The 20,789-nt window shown below is 48.4% G+C and overlaps 1 protein-coding gene across 2 annotated transcripts; it reads right to left on the bottom strand.

Moving 5' to 3' along the window:
* Nucleotides 1-1,725: 1,725 nt before the first annotated feature.
* On the bottom strand, nucleotides 1,726-19,557 carry LOC141992157 (flavin-containing monooxygenase 5-like). 2 transcript variants are annotated; one of them, XM_074960885.1, is made up of 9 exons: nucleotides 19,434-19,557; nucleotides 16,025-16,203; nucleotides 14,404-14,592; nucleotides 13,818-13,980; nucleotides 8,586-8,728; nucleotides 6,698-6,858; nucleotides 5,788-6,140; nucleotides 4,735-4,807; nucleotides 1,726-3,920 (listed from the first exon to the last, which is right to left on the bottom strand). In XM_074960885.1, the coding sequence occupies exons 2-9, from the start codon at nucleotides 16,163-16,165 to the stop codon at nucleotides 3,575-3,577; spliced, it is 1,569 nt and encodes a 522-aa protein (XP_074816986.1). In that variant the 5' UTR covers nucleotides 16,166-16,203; nucleotides 19,434-19,557; the 3' UTR covers nucleotides 1,726-3,574. The 2 variants fall into 2 exon arrangements, with proteins under 2 accessions (XP_074816986.1, XP_074816985.1); XM_074960884.1 differs by having other exon boundaries at nucleotides 1,727-3,920; nucleotides 6,659-6,858.
* Between the last annotated feature and the right edge of the window lie 1,232 nt (nucleotides 19,558-20,789).

The following is a 20,789-nucleotide window of genomic DNA, read 5'->3' on the forward strand; positions in this document are numbered from 1 at the left end:
GATAAGGCATCCACAACTACACTTTCCTTCCCCTTGGTATGGATTTTGTCCATGTCAAATTCTTGTAAAACCAAACTCCAATGAAGTAATCTAGAATTGGTTCCTTTAGCTCAGTGCAGCCAACTTAAAGGGGTATGGTCACTTAAAACATTTTATTGTACAGATAAGGTTTGAGTTGCTTAACAGCCCAGACAATGGCATAGCACTCTCTCTTGATGACAGCATAATTTTGTTCAGTGAGGTTCCAGTTTTTCCTTAAGAAGGCAGTGGGATGTCTTTTGCACCTATGCTCAGTCTTGCCTCAGCACTGCAGCCAATCCAATATTAGAAGCATGAGTACACAGCACAAATGGTTTGTTGAAATCAGGGATGATCAAAACAGGCTTTTTAGACAAAGCCTCTTTTATATTATGGAAGCTTTTCTCACAAGCCTCTGTCCATACCATCCAGTCTTGTTTTCCCTTTTTCATAAAGTCTGTTATGGGGGCCACAATGTCCACTAAACCCCTTTACAAACCTATGGAAATAGTTGGCCACACCGATAAAGGACTGGACCTTTGATCTAGGGTTAATTAAGTGCAGGGATATACGTATTGTAATGCAATAGCGTTCAACAGGTTACAGATAAGTGAAGACAACATCATTCCTATTCAGCTGGCCTGTCAGCATTACAATGTTCTTGCTTGATGTATGTACCCAGTGGATATTAATAGCTCCAGTAATATACACTGGAATTATGACTCAACTGTGTGGAGTTGGGAAATGGATCTACACGAGACATAGGAATGTGCTTTCCCCATCTGGGAGTTACTTCCAAAGGAATTTGAAAGACAATGAGAATTTGCTTACATATCACGTGAACAGACTCATCAAGCTAACAAGGGTTGAAAGCAAACCTCATGCTAACAAGTTGGGAAGAGGACAGCATGGAGTCTACACCCCGCAGGAGAGAGAAGCTTGGTCCGAGTTTTACTTTTCAAGGAAGACATTGCAAAGGGTTACTGGTCTGTAAAGAAGGGGGCTGTACCTCCAGTGATAAGCAGGTGAATCAACTGGCTGTATACAATTCTACTGTATGATAAAAATGCATAGAGTGAGGTTTTTTTTGAAAGCTAATGACACATTCATGATTAATAGCAATGTGATATGTCTATATTAACACTGTAGGAGGTAATATGGATACTTAATGATATTGTGCTTTAAAGTCTGTGGCCAACCAGGGAGAAACAGGTTCGCTGCCAGACAGGATAGAAGGCAGCTATCTACCTGTCTCATCTGTCAATTAAATATGGTAGAAGCAAAACAATGGAAGCCCCATTTCCATACAGGGAATGGGAAGCTGTCAAGGTTCCTTCCCCACTCTGAACTCTAGGGTACAGATGTGGAGACCTGCATGAAAACCCCCTAAACTTATTTTTACCAGCTTAGGTTAAAACTTCCCCAAGGTACAAACTATTTTACCTTTTGCCCTTGGACTTTATTGCTGCCACCACCAAGCATCTAACAAATATATAACAGGGAAAGAGCCCGCTTGGAAACGTCTTTCCCCCGAAAATCCTCCCCAAACCCTACACCCCCTTTCCTGGGGAAGGCTTGATAAAAATCCTCACCAATTTGCATAGGTGAACACAGACCCAAACCCTTAGATCTTAAGAACAATGAAAAAGCAATTAGGTTTTTAAAAGAAGAATTTTAATTGAAGAAAAAGTAAAAGAATCACCTCTGTAAAATCAGGATGGTAAATACCTTACAGGGTAATCAGATTCAAAACATAGAGAATCCCTCTAGGCAAAACCTTAAGTTACAAAAAGACACAAAAACAGGAATATACATTCCATTCAGCACAGCTTATTTTATCAGCCATTTAAACAAAACAGAATCTAACACATATCTAGCTAGATTACTTACTAAGTTCTAAGACTCCATTCCTGTTCTGTCCCCGGCAAAAGCATCACCCAGACAGAGAGAACCTTTGTTTTCTGCCCCCCTTCAGCTTTGAAAGTATCTCGTCACCTCATTGGTCATTTTGGTCAGGTGCAAGCGAGGTTATTTTAGCTTCTTAACCCTTTACAGGTGAAAGGGTTTTTCCTCTGGCCAGGAGGGATTTAAAGGTGTTTACCCTTCCCTTTATATTTATGACAGAAGCCCACAGAAAAGGGAAGAATAGCATGAGGTCATCATGCTTCTTGAAACAAAGTCATTGAATTTGGGAAGATTCAAGCAAAGACAGAAGCCATGTTTGGCAGCCATCATTTGACAGACACAACAGAACAGAGCTCTTACAAGCTGAGAAAGATGGGGCCTTCATCCAATGGGGGACTGCAGTCTCAGAAATTGAATATAGGTGAGAAACCTGCTTAGGCAAAGATTGTACCTTGCTAGATTAAGTTTTAGAGATGTTTTCACTTTTATTTGCTTGTAATCATTTCTAACTTTATCTCATACTTGAACTCAGTTCAATTCCTATCTTCCTTTGTTAATGAACTGGTCTTAGTATTAATTGAAACCTACAGTGCTGCATTTGAATTAAAGTGATTGTCAGCTCCAGTTAATGAGGCTGTTAATTGTTTCTCTGGAGGAAGAAATGGCCCTTCTAATTTCTCTGAACTGTCCAGGAGAAGGCTGGAGATTACAGAGGACCTGGGCTAGGGAAATTCAGGACTGGGAGTGTGTTGGGGCCACCTTGCTGGTTGTAACAAAGGCTGGTGGAAGCTGGAGAGGAACTGTAGACAGGCTTCTGGGGTCAGAGCTGCTGAACTAGGGCTGTCTAGCACAAGACAGACAGGGTGAGTGAGACCTGCATGCTTGTCGGGTGGCTGTGAGCATCCCAGGCTGTGAGCTACAACAACAAAGCATTGTGACCCAGGGTTACAGGGCAAGTGGTGGCACAACCCCTCACTGTTCTGGATTCAACCCCACACTCCATTACATTTTCACCCACTCATTAAGTCCCTCAATCCCAATGTCTCTGCAGTTTAAGGGCTTCCCCTGTGCTCCTGCCTCAGGTACCCCAGCAGCACCACCTCAATGTGCAGTAGATCCAAGGCAGAAGTGCCATTTCAGGCACTGGTGCCCAAACTAGCAAGAGGCCAAACAATCAGTAAAAGAGCAGTGAGAGTCGGGCCCAGTAGCCTACCATGGAGAACTCTTGACATATTTGTGCAGTCTCCTTCCTGCCGCTGAGACATTACAATACAATGGAATTGCTGCATACAGATTACCTATAGAGGAAGGGTGGTGACTGATTATGTCTCATGTCACAATGGCCCCACTTAAACTTCCTGAGCTATTGACATCTGTGCCTGTCTGTGGTCTTTATAATCATACCAGCTAGCAGCCTAAGGAATATTTAATGGAACCAAAGATCTCTAACACAACAGCAGACAGTGACAGCAGACAAAATAATCAGCAACAATAGTTGAGAGGGAGGAAATTCTCAACACATGAGTGGAAGTGGACGGTTACACTGGATGTGTGATAAAGTTGCAGGGAGAAAATTAGAAACCAACAGAAACCAGATAATCACATTTTACATAATCCCCTTTTCCTGTGTAACCATGTAGAGAATAAGAATTTAAAAATAAGCAATAATTATAGCAAAGAGAGCAATGGCACCAACTATCTTAAACAAATAGGGCATTGAGGTGTGGTGGGTATAATCTCCTACTGCCCTGGTTTTCAGAGGTTTAATGATCCGTTCTCTCTGGGTCAGGATGGCTTTCCTGGCTCCATCCCATTTCCCTGGCCCTCTCAGGCGGTACTGGTATGGCGTGCAGGGGCCAAAGAAAACCTCCATGGCAAGCTTTGGATCCGTGAGGAAGAGAGACAGCAGGTTGGGCTTGACTCCTGCCAGGCAGGCAAGTTCATCCATGTATTCGACATAATCCACTTGGATAGTGTGGCGCGGGCTTTTTACATACCTGAAATAAGAGAGAGACATGTGGGTGCCCTTGTAGTGTGATCAAATGGAGACTGCACTGACCAGGAAATGACATTCCTGAGGGGCACCAAATTTGGAGAATTTCTGCTTCTGGAATTAATTCCCACTATAACTGGAATTAAAGGAAAAGCTGGGTCACGATTCCATGTGAAGTCATAACCCATGCCAGGTGGGTATAAGTGTCTTTGCCCCCTTCTAATGGCAGGTCTCCAGAAGAGATTTATGTGGCTGCTTAATGGAGTTTGCTCAATTGGTAAGATATGTGCTTTTAGCACTGAAAGCCCCGTCTTCCAACTCCACCGTCAGTTTTATATAGGTTGATTTTAAAAGTGGTGCCTAACGTGGGGCTCGAATGCCAGAAGATCTGACAGTCTTAGGAAGAACTTCTCCAGGTGGGGGATGTCTGCAGAGAGGGTGAGTCCTTGTCTCCTTCTATTGGCTGAAATGAGATTTTCTCCCCTATTCGCTGCTGGATTCAGCCACGATCTGGGGGATAGGGATGAGGATCATACTGCTTAGTTTTCTACAGCTATAATTATAATATTTAATCTTGTTCTTTTATGTCACATTTATGTGTGGAAGGAAGATAGAGACGGGAGAAGAATTCCAGATCAAATAATTGTTTACAGATACATTTTAAGGAAGAGAGCTAAAGCTGGAAATACCTTACTCTTTACAACAAATTGATGACACATTGGAGGTAAGTTAGAGAATGATAGAAACTTAAGACATTCTCAGGGAAAGACTCCTTCCAAGCATGCCCAGTAATTATTACTTCACATAAAGGTTCCTACCGTTTTTCCATTTCGTCTTTCTTCTGCGTAATATCAGCCATCATGTCGCTTGCTGTGGGCAACCTGATCTGCCCTAGAACGGAAAAGCCAGAGTATGAGCAGAGATGTGTCTGGCACCTTCAGGAGGGGGATCAGCCATTTCCAGAGAGAGCTCTGTGTGTGAGGGATGGGGGAAGTCGTTGTTTCCTACAGGAAGCACTGCACCCTGGGCTGGGAAGGCCATGATGACTTTGTGTCCCCAAAGTCCAGAGCTTGGAGCTCCTGGAGCACAGTGGGCAGCCAGATTCTGTGAGAGACGTGATGGTAAGACAGTCTATCTTCAGGCCTGCTGACAGGGGAGGGGACAAAGGGGGCAACTGCCTAGGGGCTCAGGTGATTTAGAAGGGCCTGGGGCCCCTGGCCGCTGCCGTGGTAGCACGCCCAGCAGCGCAGCCGGCAGAAGCTCACTGGGCATCAGCAGCACAACCGGCAGCAGCTCTCTGGGCACCAGCCAGCAGAGGCGCAGCACAGTCCAAATATCAGGCGGACCACGTCCGCACGGGCGCGGCTTGTGCGTGCGTGCACCAGCTGCCGCACGTGATCCAGCTCCGCACCCATGTGGCGACACCACACCGGGCCTGGGGGTCCATTGACTGTTCTGTTCTGGGGCCTGGAATTGTTATCGACGGGCCTGTCTGTCTTCGTCAGGGACCTGCCTGGATCTAGAGTTGAGATTCCTTCCCCACAGCTTCAGTACTTCCTGTGACTCCTCTCCCCCATTTCCTGGGATCACAACACTTCCATGCTTCCAAAATGGGAGGAGTGAAGGCCCAACCACCTCAAATACTTGGGATTGAAACAGCACTATCGTGGAGAGGGACATGGGCTGGCTCATCATCATGGCACTCATACGGGTACTGCTGCCACCCGCCAGCCCAGGGACTGCACAGCTCTGCTGAATTCAACTAGTACCACACCAATCCAGCAAGACTCTTTACTAACACAGGCTTAGGGTTTCGGAGAGCTCTATAGTCCAGAGACCCCGGGCTATTTCCTGCATTTTGGTTCACGTACCCTTGAACACTTGTGTGGCCAAGCGACTCTGGAGTTCTGCAAGGGGCATGATGGCCCCCAGTGGCTGGATGAGACCAATGAAAGCCAGAGTTGGCTTCTCCAGGTGAGGAGGGAAGATGAATTTATACAGGGAGACCTGGTTTTTGACCACTTTGACACAGTCCTGGAGAAAGGGGAAAGAGAAGCTGTATCCCGTAGCGAAGAAAACTGCATCAATGTCCTCCTCTCTGGTGCCGTCTTCGAAGATGACGCCAGTTTCAGTGAACTCCGTGATGTTCGGTTTCACCAGCACTTTGCCAGAGATGATGCGGTTCGGCAGGTCATCGTTGACAGTTGGGTGTTGGCTCATAATCCTGCATGGCAAAGAGAAGGTGTGTCAAGATCTGTCTGGGCAAATGGCGTACCTCTGAAAGTGGGGGAGGATCAGTGCGATGGTCAGGTCTCCTCTCCTTTGTTACTAGTCTCAGTGTTAGAATTTGGCTCAGGCAGCACAGCCGTATTACTAGCAGCATGAGTGCAAAAGGCTATTTGAAGATGCTTGGTGTCCATTATGGCTCCAGTAGCATAATGGACGCTTAAAGGGGGCAGAAACAGCCTCCTGAGATTACCCCCAGGCAGGAGGCACCGCCCTACGGCCATTCTTCCCAATGGTCACAGGAAGGAGGGCGTAAGCTCTGAGGATGCTCTAACATACCCTGACAGCTGGGTGGGGCCCTTCTTGGTGCCAGAACACAGGAAACACAAAATTACCCTCCCACCCCTACCCCAAGTGCAGTGGTGGTGGAAGGGAAAAGTCAGGACCTCAGTCTTTTATATCTAACTCCAATGATTTGTCATCCTGCCTCAGGCAGGCTGAGGTGTTTGAAAGCACCTGTGCTGAGGCCTTAGACCATAGTGTGCGTGGTTGAACCTTGCATTTACGATGTTCTCCGCCCATTGGTTAACCATGGATGTAGGCAACATCTGCTTGAAAAAGGCTTTAAACCTGGTGGAGAGCACTATGTCCACAGGGTACCCTTGCTCCGCAACACGATTCAGCACCCATGCCCCACGCCTGGTGCTGAGGAAGACCTAGACAGTGGAGAAAGAGAGCTCTCTTGGACATTGACACATACTGTACTGGGTCACACTACTTGGCACTTCATGGCATTGTCAGGGATTGTTATGGTTATGAGTTATTATCTGCAATAGGGTGAGTAATACAGGCCCCAGTTGAGATCAACTCCAGTGTGCTGGACACTTGTACAGCCACATTGTGAGGGACGTTCCTGCCCCAAAGAGCTGACAGTCTTAATCTTCATCCCTGCCCACTCGGCCCTGGTTCCCACTGGCATCCCCCCACGCATGATCTCCACTGACATCCCCTGCCTCTGACTCCCAGCTGTAGTCTCACTGGAGGTTTTGGGGATCTCAGAGAGAAGCCTGGCTGGGACTCTTAGGAACCTCACTGAGCTGTGACCTCGGTCCCTGGCTGTGTAACAGAGCAGGCTGCACATAGCAGTTGTCTGCTCTATGCCCGGCAGGGTGCAGCCAGTGCTTAGGGCCGACACCGCACTGCTATCTGTGGGCTCTGTGGTGTCACTGTCTGTGCTGCCCCATTGCTGAGAGCCCTGCTGTCAGGCTCTGGCTGGACATCTGCCACGCACCCAGAGAAGGGAGTTGTCATCCTTAGCCTATGGCTGTGTGCAACCCCAGCGAATGGCACTGTGGGATCACACAAAGGACAGGCCTCGGCCTAGGACAGTTTTGGAAATGACTGGCCCATGCTCCCAGATCAGTATCCTTAACCCAGACATCACTGAACGTTCCTATAGGGGGCGACATGTCTCATTACAGGGACCTTCCCTGACCCTCCACTTCTGCTGTGCATCCTGTCACTGCTAGACACACTGATGCTCTGGGATGCCCTGGGGAACGCTGGGCTGCTAGTGGGCAGGTGGATGGACCTGCTATGAAAGGGCTCTGGGCACTGGTGACCCTGTTCTCCTTGTTAAACCTTGCCACCTTTTCTTTCATCTGCCCATAGTTCTGTTTCCTTCCTCTGCATTTATTTCCCCTGCAGCTTGTGCCCAAACCCTCTTGTATTGAAGTGACTGCTCTAGTCTTCAAACCAAGGAGGCTCTTGACATCTTTCAACACAACACCCAGCTCTTCCCTGGCCACGTCTGATTTCCTGCCATCTCTGGTCTCCTGCACGGCTGGTAGGGATGTCACTGCAGGCACCTCCCCATAACTCTATGCAAGGTTCAGGTAGGCAGGGACAGATGGGCTAATGAGGAAGTGGGACATGCTACTTTGAGGGCACAGCATTGTGGATAACCTGCTGGTCGGTGTGCGTTGTGTCCCACCCTGTACCCAATCTACAGCGGCTAGGACTCTGCTACAGTCCCTAGCTGTAGCACTGGTCTCTCTAGCTCCTGGTGGAGTGTAGCTCTGGAAGGGCCTAGGTCCATCCTTGCTGTAGGCCAAGATGGCAGCTGCCAAACAACTAACAGCTGTAGGCAATTCCCTATGTCCATTTCATCCACTCGGTAAGTGAAGATTGCCCATGATGACGCTTGGATACTAACTCTGATGAACTGAATAAACTTTCATATCTCCTCTCTGTACTTAGGGGCTGCTTCAAATGGGAGTCTTTCCATTGACTTCAGCAGAGGTTGGGTCAGGACCTTAGTTTAGGTGTTTCTGGGGTTTGTGTGGTGGTGCGGTGTATTGGTCAGTGCTGCTGCCTTTAGCCCAGTGAGGTGGGGGGTGCTGCACTGTGCCATGAACGAGAGAGCCGTCCTCTTGAACCAAACCTGATCAGCTTCATGGCTGAGCTCCACGGCCAGGTCCCCTCCTGAATTGCCAATGCCGATCACTATGACTCTCTTCCCCGAGAATGCTTGAGGGTTCTTGTAATCCCTGCTGTGAGAGTAGCGGCCTTTGAACTTTTCAATCCCTGCGAGGAGAGAGCGGAGCTGCTTAGGCTCTGGGCAGTACAGGTGTTTGGCCTGTGTCTTTGCCCACTTGAACGTTGTGGTTCTGGAGCTCAACACAAACAGTGAGGGGGATATCCTCTGTTTAAGGGGGACTGTGTGGGTGGGGACCAGAGTGACATTCTGGGCTGCACTTCTAAGAGGTGCACCACAGACCCATCACCCCAGGGGAAAGGTTGAGCGAAGATGGGCTGAAATCACTCTTGCACCTTTCTGACCCTGAGCTGCTCTGGGGGGCTGGAGGTGCCCCTGGTCTATCTAAGTTATGGCAGTTCCCCACGTTCCCCTATCAACCACAGTGCTGCATGCTAGCTTTCCACCCTGAGGCTAACGCCACTGTCAGCCTGTCCCCTGGCATGCCCCCCAAGCTGGGGATTGTACAGGCAGCCATATAGCCATCTTCTGCAGCGTCTGTACCAGAGGAACTGTCCCCCAGCTGGAACCGAGGCTTTCGGAGCTCTCTACACTGCTCTGGCCAGGTACCCAGTGTATAGGAGCTGGTGTGTGGGTTGGAGCCTTGCCGCAGAGTAATAATGGAGTGAGAGGTGTGGGGATAAGGAGCAAAGAAGGGAAGGGATAAAATGAATACAAGAGACTCTGCTGTAGCAGCTAAGCTTTCAGGGGAGTCTTCCCTCCTGCCCCAGCATAGATTCATAGACTTTAAGGCCAGAAGGGACCATGATGATCATATAAGCTGACTTCCTGCACACTAAAAGCCACAGAACCTCACCCAACTGCTCCTGTAATAGACCCATAACCTCTGGCTGAGTTACTGAAGTTCTCAAATCGTGATTTAAAGGCTTAAGTTACAGAGAATCCACCATTTACACTAGTTTAAACCTGCAAGTGACACATGGCCCGGGCTGCACAGGAAGGTGAAAAACTGCCAGGGTCTCTGCCAATCTGATCTGCGGGGAAATTCCTTTCCAACTCCAAATCACAGAATCATAGACTTTAAGGTCAGAAGGGACCATTATGATCGTCTAGTCTGACCTCTTGCCCAACGCAGGCCACAGAATCTCACCCACCCACCCACTCCTGTAACAAACCCCTAACCTATGTCTGAGCTATTGAAGTCCTCAAATCGTGGTTGAAAGACTTCGAGGTGCAGAGAATCCTCCAACAAGTAACCCGTGCCCCACGCTGCAGAGGAAGGCAAAAAACCCCCAGGGCCTCTGCCAATCTGCCCTGGAGGAAAATTCCTTCCTGACCTCAAATATGGTGATCAACTAAACCCCCAGCATGTGGGCAAGACTCACCAGCCAGACACCCAGGAAAGAATTCTCTGTAGTAACTCAGATCCTACCTCATCTAACATCCCATCACAGGCCATTGGGCATATCTACTGCTAATAATTGAAGATCAATTATTTGCCAAAATTAGGCTATACCATCATATCATCCCTTCCATAAACTTATCAAGCTTAGTCTTGAAGCCAGATATGTCTTTTGCTCCCACTGCTTCCCTTGGAAGGCTGTTCCAGAACTTCACTCCTCTGATGGTTGGAAACTTTGGTCTAATTTCATGTCTAAACTTCCTGCTGGCCAGTTTATATCCATTTGTTCTTGTGTCCATGTTGGTACTAAGCTTAAACAATTCTTCTCCCTCCATGGTATTTATCCCTCTGATATATTTATAGAGAGCAATCATATCTCCCCTCAACCTTCTTTTAGTTAGGTTAAACAAGCCAAGCTCTTTGAGTCTCCTTTCATAACACAGGTTTTCCATTCCTCGGATCATCCTAGTAGCTCTTCTGTGTACCTGTTCCAGTTTGAATTAATCTTTCTTAAACATGGGAGACCAGAACTGCACACAATATTCCAGATGAGGTCTCACCAGTGCCTTGTATAATGGTACTAACACCTCCTTATCTCTACTGGAAATACCTCACCTGATGCATCCCAAGACCGCATTAGCTTTTTTCATGGCCATATCACATTGGCGGCTCATAGTCATCCTGTGATCAACCAATTCTCCGAAGTCCTTCTCCTCCTCTGTTACTTCCAAGTGATGCGTCCCCAGTTAATAACAAAAATTCTTGTTATTAATCCCTAAATGCATAACCTTACACTTCTCACTATTAAATTTCATCCTATTACTAGTACTCCAGTCTTACAAGGTCATCCAGATCTTCCTATATGATATCCCGGTCCTTCTCTGTATTGGCAATACCTCCCAGCTTTGTGTCATCCGCAAACTTTATTAGCACATTCCCACTTTTTGTGGCAAGGTCAGTAATAAAAAGATTAAATAAGATTGGTCCTCAAACCGATCCCTGAGGAGCTCCACTAGTAACCTCCTTTCAGCCTGACAGTTCACCTTTCAGTAGGACCTGCTGTAGTCTCCCCTTTAACCAATTCCTTATCCACCTTTTAATTTTCATATTGATCCCCATCTTTTCCAGTTTAGCTAATAATTCCCCATGTGGAACTGTATCAAATGCCTTACTGAAATAGAGGTAAATTAGATCCACTGCATTTCCTTTGTCTAAAAAAATCTGTTACCTTCTCAAAGAAGGAGATCAGGTTGGTTTGGCACGATCTACCTTTTGTAAAACCATGTTGTATTTTGTCCCAGTTACCATTGACCTCAATGTCCTTAACTACTTTCTCCTTCAAATTTTTTTCCAAGACCTTGCATACTACAGATGTCAAACTAACAGGCTACCAGGATCACTTTTTTTCCCTTTCTTAAAAATAGGAACTATGTTAGCAATTCTCCAGTCATACGGTACAACCCCTGAGTTTACAGTTGCTGGTTCAGCAACTACTTGGTGAAGGAATCCATCAGCTATCGAATCCAGGAAAATCTGAGCCCTGTTATTATTACTAGCACTTGTCCTCCAGTCTATATCTGGGAAGCTAAAGTCTCCCATGATCACACAATTCCCATTAGTATTTACTTTATTAAAAACATTAAAGAGGTCTCTATCCATATCCAAATCAGATCCCGGCGGTCTATAGCACACCCCAAGCACTATCCCAGGGGAGGCTATAGTAGCTTTCTTCCCCAATGTGATTTTTGCCCAGACAGACTCTGTCTTATCCATTCCATCACTTCTTATTTCTTTACAATCTACCTCATCACTGATATACAATGCTACTCCACCACCTTTGCCTTTATTTTGGTCTTTCCTACACAACACATACCCTTCAATACCTGTAGTCCAGTCATGACTACTATTCCACCATGTGTCTGTTATCCCTATAATATCTGGTTTCACTTCCTGCATCAGTAGCTCTAGTTCCTCCATTTTGTTACCTAGGCTCCTCGCACTGGTGTACAAACATCTTAATTTTGCTGTTTGGCCTCGTTCACATTCTTTACCCAATTAGGCACAGACATTCTACCGCCAGTATCACCTATTAGACTGGTATATACACTATCCTTCCTCCTTGTGTCCATTCTCCTACCCACGGCTGTATCCTTTCTTACTTCGTTTTCTTCCCTCTCAATGTTAAAATCTGGCGTGGAGATTACCTGGACATCTTCCAACCATCTCCCCCAGATTCCTAGTTTAAAGCTCTATGGTGATCAGTTAAACCCTGAGCATGCGGGCAAGACCTACCAGCTAGACTACTGGTAAAGAATTCTCTATCAGTAACTCCTCCCATCCAGTGTCCCAACACCAGCCACTGGAGATGTTTGCTGCTAGCAGTCGTGTATCAACTAGATGCCATTGTAGGCAGTCTCATCATATCATCTCCTCCATAAACTTATCAAGCTCCGTCCTGAAGTCAGTTAGGTTTTTTGCCCCCACTGCTCCCCTTGGTAGGCTCTTCCAGAAATTCACTCCTCTGAGGGTTACAAACCTTTGTCTAATTTCAAGCCTAAACTTGCTGATGGCCAGTTTACATGCATTTGTTCTTGTGGCACTTAACTTAAATAACTCCTCTCCTCCCGCCCTAGTATTTATCCCTCTGATGTATTTATAGAAAGCAATTATATGTTCCCTCAGCCTTCTTTTGGTTAAGCTAAAAAAGCCAACCTCTTTGAGTCTTCTCTCATAAGATTCCCCTGATCATCCTAGTAGCCCTTCTCTGCACCTGTGCCAGTTTGAATACATCTTCCTTAAAGATTGGAGACCAGAACTGCACACAGTATTCCAGATGAGGTCTCACCAGTGCCTTGTATAATGGAATGGTACTAACTCTCCCCTGTCTCTAGTGGAAATGCCTTGCATACATTCTAGGACTGCATTAGCCTTTTTCACAACCACATCACATTGGTAGCTCAGTCATCCCACGATCAATCAATACTAGATCTTTCTTCTCCTCCTGTTTCTTCCAACTGATAGCAAAAATTCTTGTTGTTAGTCCCCAAGTGCATGACCTTGACCTTGCAGTATTAAATTTCACATGGCACAGATTGGCTTGTGGCTGGAACACCGGAGGTTCTGCGTAGCTGGAGTGGCAGATGGGAAGGGGCACAGGCTCAAATGAGTTTGTGATCAGGAAACAGTTTTGCCAACCCCAAAAAGCAGTTTGAGAGGTTCATAAAACTCCCGGGGCTCAGCACCCCTAACAGGAAGGGAAGAGTCTGATACTGCAGTGCTAGCTGAAACAGCGAAGAAAGTGCTTTCTTCCATCAAGAGAAGCCAGACAGCCATAGAGCAGGGCTTCTCAAACTGGGGTCGTGAGGTTATTACGTGGGGGGTTGCGAGCTGTCAGCCTCCACCCCAAACCCCCCTTCACCTCCAGCATTTACAATAGTGTTAAATATTTAAAAAATGTGTTTTTAATTCATAAGGGGGGTCGCACTCAGAGAGGTCACCAATACAAAAGTTTGAGAACCACTGCCATAGAGCTACATGACTGCTGCATCTGCTCTTCTCCCCTCACTGGCAGGTTCCTGGGTGGCTCGCTGTGTCTGCTGTGCTGCCTGTGGCGTTGGAAGCTACGCAACGATTTGGGCTTTGTGTCCTCCGAATTGCACCTTTCAGGGTGTCCCAGCACCAGCCCGGGAGCACGTGCTCATTGCTTTCCCTCTACTTATCCCTTTGGAAAGTCACTGCTCAGCTAAGGCCCTTTCCCTTCCCGCTCTGCGACGTACCTGGGAAGGAGTCCAGTGGCAGATGGGCGTTGGTGTGATGGCCGGTGCAAACCATGACCCCATCGAAGACAGCCGACTCCTGCTTCCCCTCAGACTCCGTGACAACGTCCCACTGGCCCGTGGAGGAGAAATCCGGGCGCTTTGTCACACTGACCACAGTGGTCTGGTAGGAAAAGGGCACTCACTTAGCTGGCACCAGGAAATTTCATCCTTGACACTAACCTCCTCCCCGTGCTTGAGTCAGCAACCCAGCCAGGCAGCACGAGGCCAGCGCACAGCTGGGACCAGCAGCAGGAGGCCAGTTGGGCTCTGCTGGGTTTTGCCTCACAGCGTCTGCAGATTCACGGGCTCCTTAGGGAGTAGGGCTATGGCAGCTCCTGGGACCTGGGCTGTAACTTCTGCCAGGCAGCCCCCAGACAAAAGGATCTCCCTGTTCCATGAGTGTGAGATGTTTCCTCATCGGGGGGGGGGAGGGGTCTTTCACCCAGGTCTTTCACCACCTGTGCATGCATGTGCTTGCACGCGCGCGCACACACACACACACACACAGACTCCTACTCCTGCTCTCTGGGCCAGCTCTCCTCACCTTGAAGCGGATATATTTCAGAAGATCGAAGTGCTCGGCGTACATGCGGAAATACTTCATGATTTTGGAGTTGTGCATGTAGTTGGGGAAATCGGCCGGGATGGGGAAGTCACTGAAGCACATCATCTCCTTGGAGGTGTTGATGATGACAGATTTGTAGATGCTGGCCCTGCCCTCTTCGGGATTCTCCTGCAGGAGCGGGAGAACGTGGACATTGCTTTTGAATATTGACTCTGGAAAGTACAGCTGTAGCAATGAAGGCAGCATGAAAACATAGGTGGTGTGATCTCCCCTAATACAGTTGTTGCCGTGGCAGCCTCCCTGCTCCGCAGAACTACACCTTGAGCATCCTATACATTTCTCTTCATCTTTGATTTAAAGCACCTGCTGACACACATGACACGTCTTTCCCTCTACCCCACCCCCATCACATGCACAGCCTCAGCCCCCACGAGCCCCTTCTCACCTATTGGACACACACAAACACCCTCCATGCCCTGTCTTGACACCACACCCTCTGGACTGCTTCTTCTGGTGGCATTTGCCAGCATGTCCCTGTCTCCGCGTGATGGTGTGAATGATCCACACCGAGGGTGTGGCAGGGAGAGAGATTTGCAATCGACGTGCACAGACGGGAAGCCCTACCACAGCCTGGTGAGGGTAAGCCACGCAGCAGAAGTTCACTGGGGCAAAGGAAGCTGGAGAGGAAGCCTGTCATTGCTGTGGACTCCTGCCTGTTTGTGCCCCTTGGACATCAGTCAATGTTTTGCCACTGAATTCAGTGGAAGCAGGATGGGGCCATCTGTCTGAAGGGAGCCTGCGGATTCCGGCACCAGCGCTGTGGGAGAAGCCTTCACTCACCTGTGGAAGGAACATTGTTCCATTTCTGGATAAGTCTGGTTTGTTCTTCTCCAACCTAAAGGATTCGCTATGAGCTGAAGCCGTTCTGCACTGACCTTTCCCCTCCAGCCTCCTAACAACCCGATTGTCAGAAGCAAGGGCCTGATCGAAAGCCCACTGAAATCAATGGGAGTCTTTCCACTGACTTCAATGTGCCTTGGATCAGGCCCTAAACCAGAGCCACAATTGCACTCTGAGTGAGGTGACTGCATCCTCCAGATAGGTGGAAAAGACCCTTGCCATCTTCCTCTGGGCAGAGACCTTGTTAATACCTGCACACACCCATGGTACTCTGTATATGATAAGATTCCAGGATTGTCACTCTGAATCCTAGAATGTCTGCTGTGTCAGTGTGAAGTGATGGAAACAGCTACAAGCATGGCGGAGAGTTCTTCTTGCTCACACTATCACCAGGTTCAGACATCACTGCAACTGACAGTCTGTTACCATCTTGCTTTTAAATTTCTCAGCCATTTTTGGCTTTTTTACACAGAGGGACGTTACAAACTACATCTGTGTGACAGCATGGGCTTTCATCTAGTTGAAATAATAATACGATTTGATATGTAGATTTCAGTCTCTTTGTTCTGGGTTTGTACGGCACCTGGCACAAGAGGGTCTTGATGCTTGACAGTGGCTGCTTGGTGCTGTTGCAATACAAATAATAAATAATAGCCATAATTAAGAAAAGCACCCAAACTCATGATGAACTCAAACCTACCTTGAACCTCCAGAGCCCCCCGATATCTTCACTTCTCTCAAAGCAAATGGGCTCCAGCCCATCATCCAAACAGCATTTAATGGTGCACAGTCCACTAGATCCACTGCCGATGACTGCAATCCTCTTTTTGGCCATGGCCATCTGTCTCAGGAGGAGGTGCTGACAGTTGTGGAGGGATCCTGGGAAGTGAAAACATACCTCTTCTTTTCACGTGATTTACAGCTTTACCTCAGGAAGAATCCCTACAACTTCTGCATGAGCCAAGCAGTCCAGCAAAGGCATCCCACCCAGAAATGGCTTTGTTCTTTGGATCAGCCAAAGATGCTAAACCACAGTAAGCACTTGTCTCCATGGGGAAGCTATTCTGGAAGAAGGCTGAAGTGAATATAAAGGGCTATAGCTATTCTGTAGTAACTCTCTGTGTGGACAGTTGTATCTCGGAATAAGTGTGTCCCCATGGAGAGCCATTCTGGAAGAGCTAATAGTGGGATAGTTATTCCTGGACAGCTATTCTGGTCAGTTTTCCTGTGCAAGCAATCCTAAGGCTCTTTGATCTGGAATGATCATGGTAGGTTATAAACTGTTCCTAGCAGGGACTGTCTCTTCTTTTATGTCCTGATCACGTCTGGGGTCCTTAGGTGCTATTGCACAGGTCTAAGAACAAAGTAACCTAAACTTCATCCGCTTGTGGACATGGACACTCAGTTTATTAGAACTGCGCTTGGCAAAATATGTCAACAGGTTGGTGACCATGGTTTTCAATGCAAGATGGCAACAAATGAAAGCTAACACAGAGCCGTGTAACAGAGAATAGAGTCTCTCTCTATGCAACTCTTTTAAATCCTAAATAATGCAGGTCTGCATACAACATGTCCAGTCCTCTTTGGAATCTTGCTAAAGAAAGATTAAAACAGGTAAATGTGGGTTAAGTAAGGCTGGTGTGAGGAATATGATAATACAAGATTAAGCACAAAGGGGACATCTATATTGCGGTCACGGGGTGTGATTGCAGATAGGGTTTTACCCAGGCTTCCAGGCAGGCTTTGCCCCAGTTTCACTGCTCCAGTGCCTGAGCTAGCTAGATTAAAGCTAGCTCGAATATGTCTGCACATGCTGCAGTCACACCCCGTGTTTGCAGTAGAGACATACGCTGTGATGGAGAAGATTTATTTAGTGGAATCCAAGTGGGTAAAATGGGCATAACCTGAGGAAAAGACAAATGAGGTTAAATATAAGAACATATTTCTGGCAGTGAGAACTACAAAACCACAGAGCAGGGGAAACGATAGAAGTCCCATTTAAAACTGGACTGGAGAATGCAATAAAAAAAAAGTACCATAGGAAAAAAATCTGACTCTGGTCTGGACTGAGAAGCAGGGCCAGCTCTGGGCACCAGCAAAACAAGCAGGTGCTTGGGGCGGCACATTTCTAGGGGTGTCATTCTGGTGCCGGCCCTGCCGCCCCTAGATATGTGCCCCCGCCGCCCCAGCTAGCCTCCGCTCCACCACCGCCGCTCCACCACTGCTTGAGAGGGAGGGGGGAGAAGTGGAGCGGCGGCGTGTTCAGGGGAGCAGGCGGAGCGGAGGTGAGCTAGGGGTTGCTGGGGGGAGCCGCAGGAAGCAATGGGAGGGGGGAAATGAGACACACCCGGGGGAGGAGGTGGGGCCGGGGATTTGGGGAAGGGGCGGAGTTGGGGCGGAGACGGGGGTGGGGGAGGGCACGGAAAAAAAGCGGCGGCCGTCAAATTTTTTTTTGCTTGGGGAGGCAAAAATCCTAGAGCCGGCCCTGCTGAGAGGAGAGCATGGGAGTCTGGGTAAGCTGACTTCCTGGGTCTTATTTCTGTCATTCTTAAGGAAGATTATTGTGCAGGAAAAGGCTGCTGATCAGTGCTCACTCTGAACAGAACGAGTGCCAGTGCCAGAGACAACATAGACACATTTGGCAGGCTATACCCAGGGGTGAAAGTAAGCTGGTACGCCCCGGTACAGCGTACGGGCAAGAGCCAGTGCACCGTACTGGGGCAGCCCGGCTTCCCCAGGGGGCAATTTAAAGGGCCTGGGGCTCCCAGCAGTGGCTGGAGCCCCAGGCCCTTTAAATTGCCTCCAGAGCCCCGCTGCTGGAGCCCTGGGGTAGCGGCTGCAGGGTTCCAGCGGCTATTTAAAGGGCCCGAGGCTCCCTTGCTTCTACTGCCCCGGCCCTTTAAATAGTCGCCGGAGCCCCGCCGCCGCTGCTACAGGGCTCTGTGGGCTATTTAAAGGACCGGGGCGGTAGAAGCAGGGGAGCCGCAGGCCCTTTAACTAGCCCCCAGAGTCCTGGTGTAGCGGGGGCTCCAGGGGCTATTTAAAGGGGAGGGGATCCAGCTGCCTCTGCTGCCCTGGTCCTTTAAATACCTGCTGGAGCCCCGCCACTTCCCCAGGGCTCCGGCAGCTAATTAAAGTAGCGGGGCAGTAGAAGCAGGGGAGCCCCGGGCCCTTTAAATAGCTGCCGGAGCCCCAGGCTGCTGCTGCTATACCAGTGGGGGAGGGGGTGAGGAGGAGGAAAAGAAGGGGGGGGCACTTACCATACTGGGTGGACTGGGGCTGGCTCTGACCCCCTCAGCCCTGCCCCTTCCGCCCTCGGCCCCGCCCCTTCCAGGGGCCAGAGCTGGCCCCAGCGTACCAGTAAGTCACTCGACTTACTTTCACCCCTGGATATACCTTGCCATAAATCTTCCACTGGCTTCAACCTAGCACCAAGAAGGACTGCAGAAACCCTGGCAGGTGCATCTTCTCCGTGCCTAAGGGCAGGATTCCACAGGCAATGTTGCATGTGGGCTGGGGACAGGCAGTGGAGTCCATAACTGTGTAGGATGCAATGATCACGACACCTTGTTTAATTGGCACCTTATCAATGGCTCAGGGAGTGCCTCTCTCCTCCTGTCCAAGGCAGGATTTGTTTAGAAAGCTCATTTTTCCTGAGTAAGATGGACGGCAGGGTCCGGTCCCAAAGCTGTCTGCTGGTGTGCAAACAAGGGCTAATGTCACCACTGACAGGCAAGAAGCATGGGCCAAGATTTTCAGAAGAGACTAGTGATTTGGGAGGACCAGCTAGAGTCACCTGAACAGGATATGATGTTGAGAGAGTGCTGGGCACCCACCCTCTGAAATCCAGCCCCTTTAAGGTGTCTCTAGTCAGGCTGCCAAAATGAATAGTCACTTCTAAAACTCTTGGCCATGCTGTAAAGCACCTACTATCCCAACAGACATTGAAGACCCACAGATGCTAGGATTCTACAATCCCTTGGCGCTGTTCCTTAAAACTCCCCGGCCAAACCCATAATTCAACACTCCTGTGCTATTCCACACTACACTGCACCTGCTACAGAAACAGCACCTAGGTAAGTCACTCCAGCACAGACACTACCACGTACCTGCTCTCCCGAGTAGCTGCTGGCTCAGCAGTGCTGCCAGAGTCCACGCAGTCAATTTCTGCCTTCTACCATAGAATCATATCCTTTGTTCCCCCTGTTATAGGAGGGAGCTGTACTCTTGGTCCTGTATAAGTAACACATTAACTTGGCATCTGTTAATTGCTAACCCAAGATTTACCTCCATGAGTTAAAAAATAATTTCCTTACTTGCAAACACCAGACACTTGTCAGACTAAATCGAGTGTTTCACTAACTCATGGTAAATGAACATAGGATTTTACTCAGAGCAAACTATGGGGGTATTTAAGGAAGGACGTGCTAGACATTTAGTGAGTCAGCTGTGGGGTGCTGCTTGTGGTGTATGGACAGTGTGGTAGTGGCAAGCGTGTGCCTCTGCATGGAGGAGAAGAAGGTGTGTAGTGACGGATGGATTAACTTTTCATTTCCATGCATGTACTGTTATGCTGGAAGGTGCAATGGCTACCATCAGTCACAGACCTGGTTAACAAACAGATGTCCGTGTGTACCAATATGCACTGGCATATGAGTCAAAGTTTCTCTCCAAGCGTTTGTGCTAATCAAACCTGGTTTCACAAATATTCATGGAAAAATGAACAACAAACCATACAAACAGGGATCAAACCAGGAGTCAGAGCTCCCCATGGTGTTTCTAGAGAACTTCCCCTGTTCATCCAGCTCCAGTGCCCAACCCTCTTGTACCCCTCTTCCGTTACAGACAGAGGCTGCAGGGGCTTCCACCTGGTGAGATCCTTGTCCATCTGAGTGTGCAAGTGATTTGGGTCTTCAGATAAAGCTTCCACCCAGCTCTAGTGATGAGGTCGGAAATGGTGATGTCGAGATCACCAGTTCCTCTGGCAGGAGGAAATGAAGGAAATCTCTGCCCTTCTCATGCACGTGGTATGGCCTAGAAGGAAACACCCCCCTTCTCCCCCAAATAGGGATACAACAGCTGCTGCAGAGACCTGCTGGCTCCACACAACAGTGAAAAAATCCCTATCAAACCCAAATACTCTGCTGCCCGCACAGTTACCCCCGGTGGGAGAGAGAACGAACCCACATGTTAGTCATGTCACTTAATGCACGCTGGGACAGTGCTCAGATACGATGGTGGTGAGGGTGGTATAGGAACCTATAGCGAACAGAATGGAGTTTTCAGGAGCAGGACACTTCCTGTTGGGTTGCCAGAGCCTCTACGCTTTTGGTTCATCATAAAGGTTTATTTCTCTTTCATTCAAATGTATCACCTTGGATAACGAGTTCCTCTAAAGACTTACCTCCCCTCAATAACATTTTCAAGAGTGCCTAAGTGACTTTAGGAGCCCAAGTCCCTTTTAC

The sequence above is a fragment of the Natator depressus genome, chromosome 8 (assembly GCF_965152275.1).
Source record: "Natator depressus isolate rNatDep1 chromosome 8, rNatDep2.hap1, whole genome shotgun sequence".
Taxonomy (NCBI): domain Eukaryota; kingdom Metazoa; phylum Chordata; order Testudines; family Cheloniidae; genus Natator; species Natator depressus.

Excerpts from the sequence above, each read along its gene's own strand:
- LOC141992157 (XM_074960884.1), bottom strand. The coding sequence starts at position 16,165 with ATGGCCATGGCCAAAAAGAGGATTGCAGTCATCGGCAGTGGATCTAGT. Across the intron at positions 14,593-16,024 it reads GGGGGCTCTGGAGGTTCAAG|GAGAATCCCGAAGAGGGCAG; the intron begins GTAGGTTTGAGT and ends CCGCTCCTGCAG. Across the intron at positions 6,141-6,658 it reads GGTCTAAGGCCTCAGCACAG|GATTATGAGCCAACACCCAA; the intron begins GTGCTTTCAAAC and ends TTTGCCATGCAG.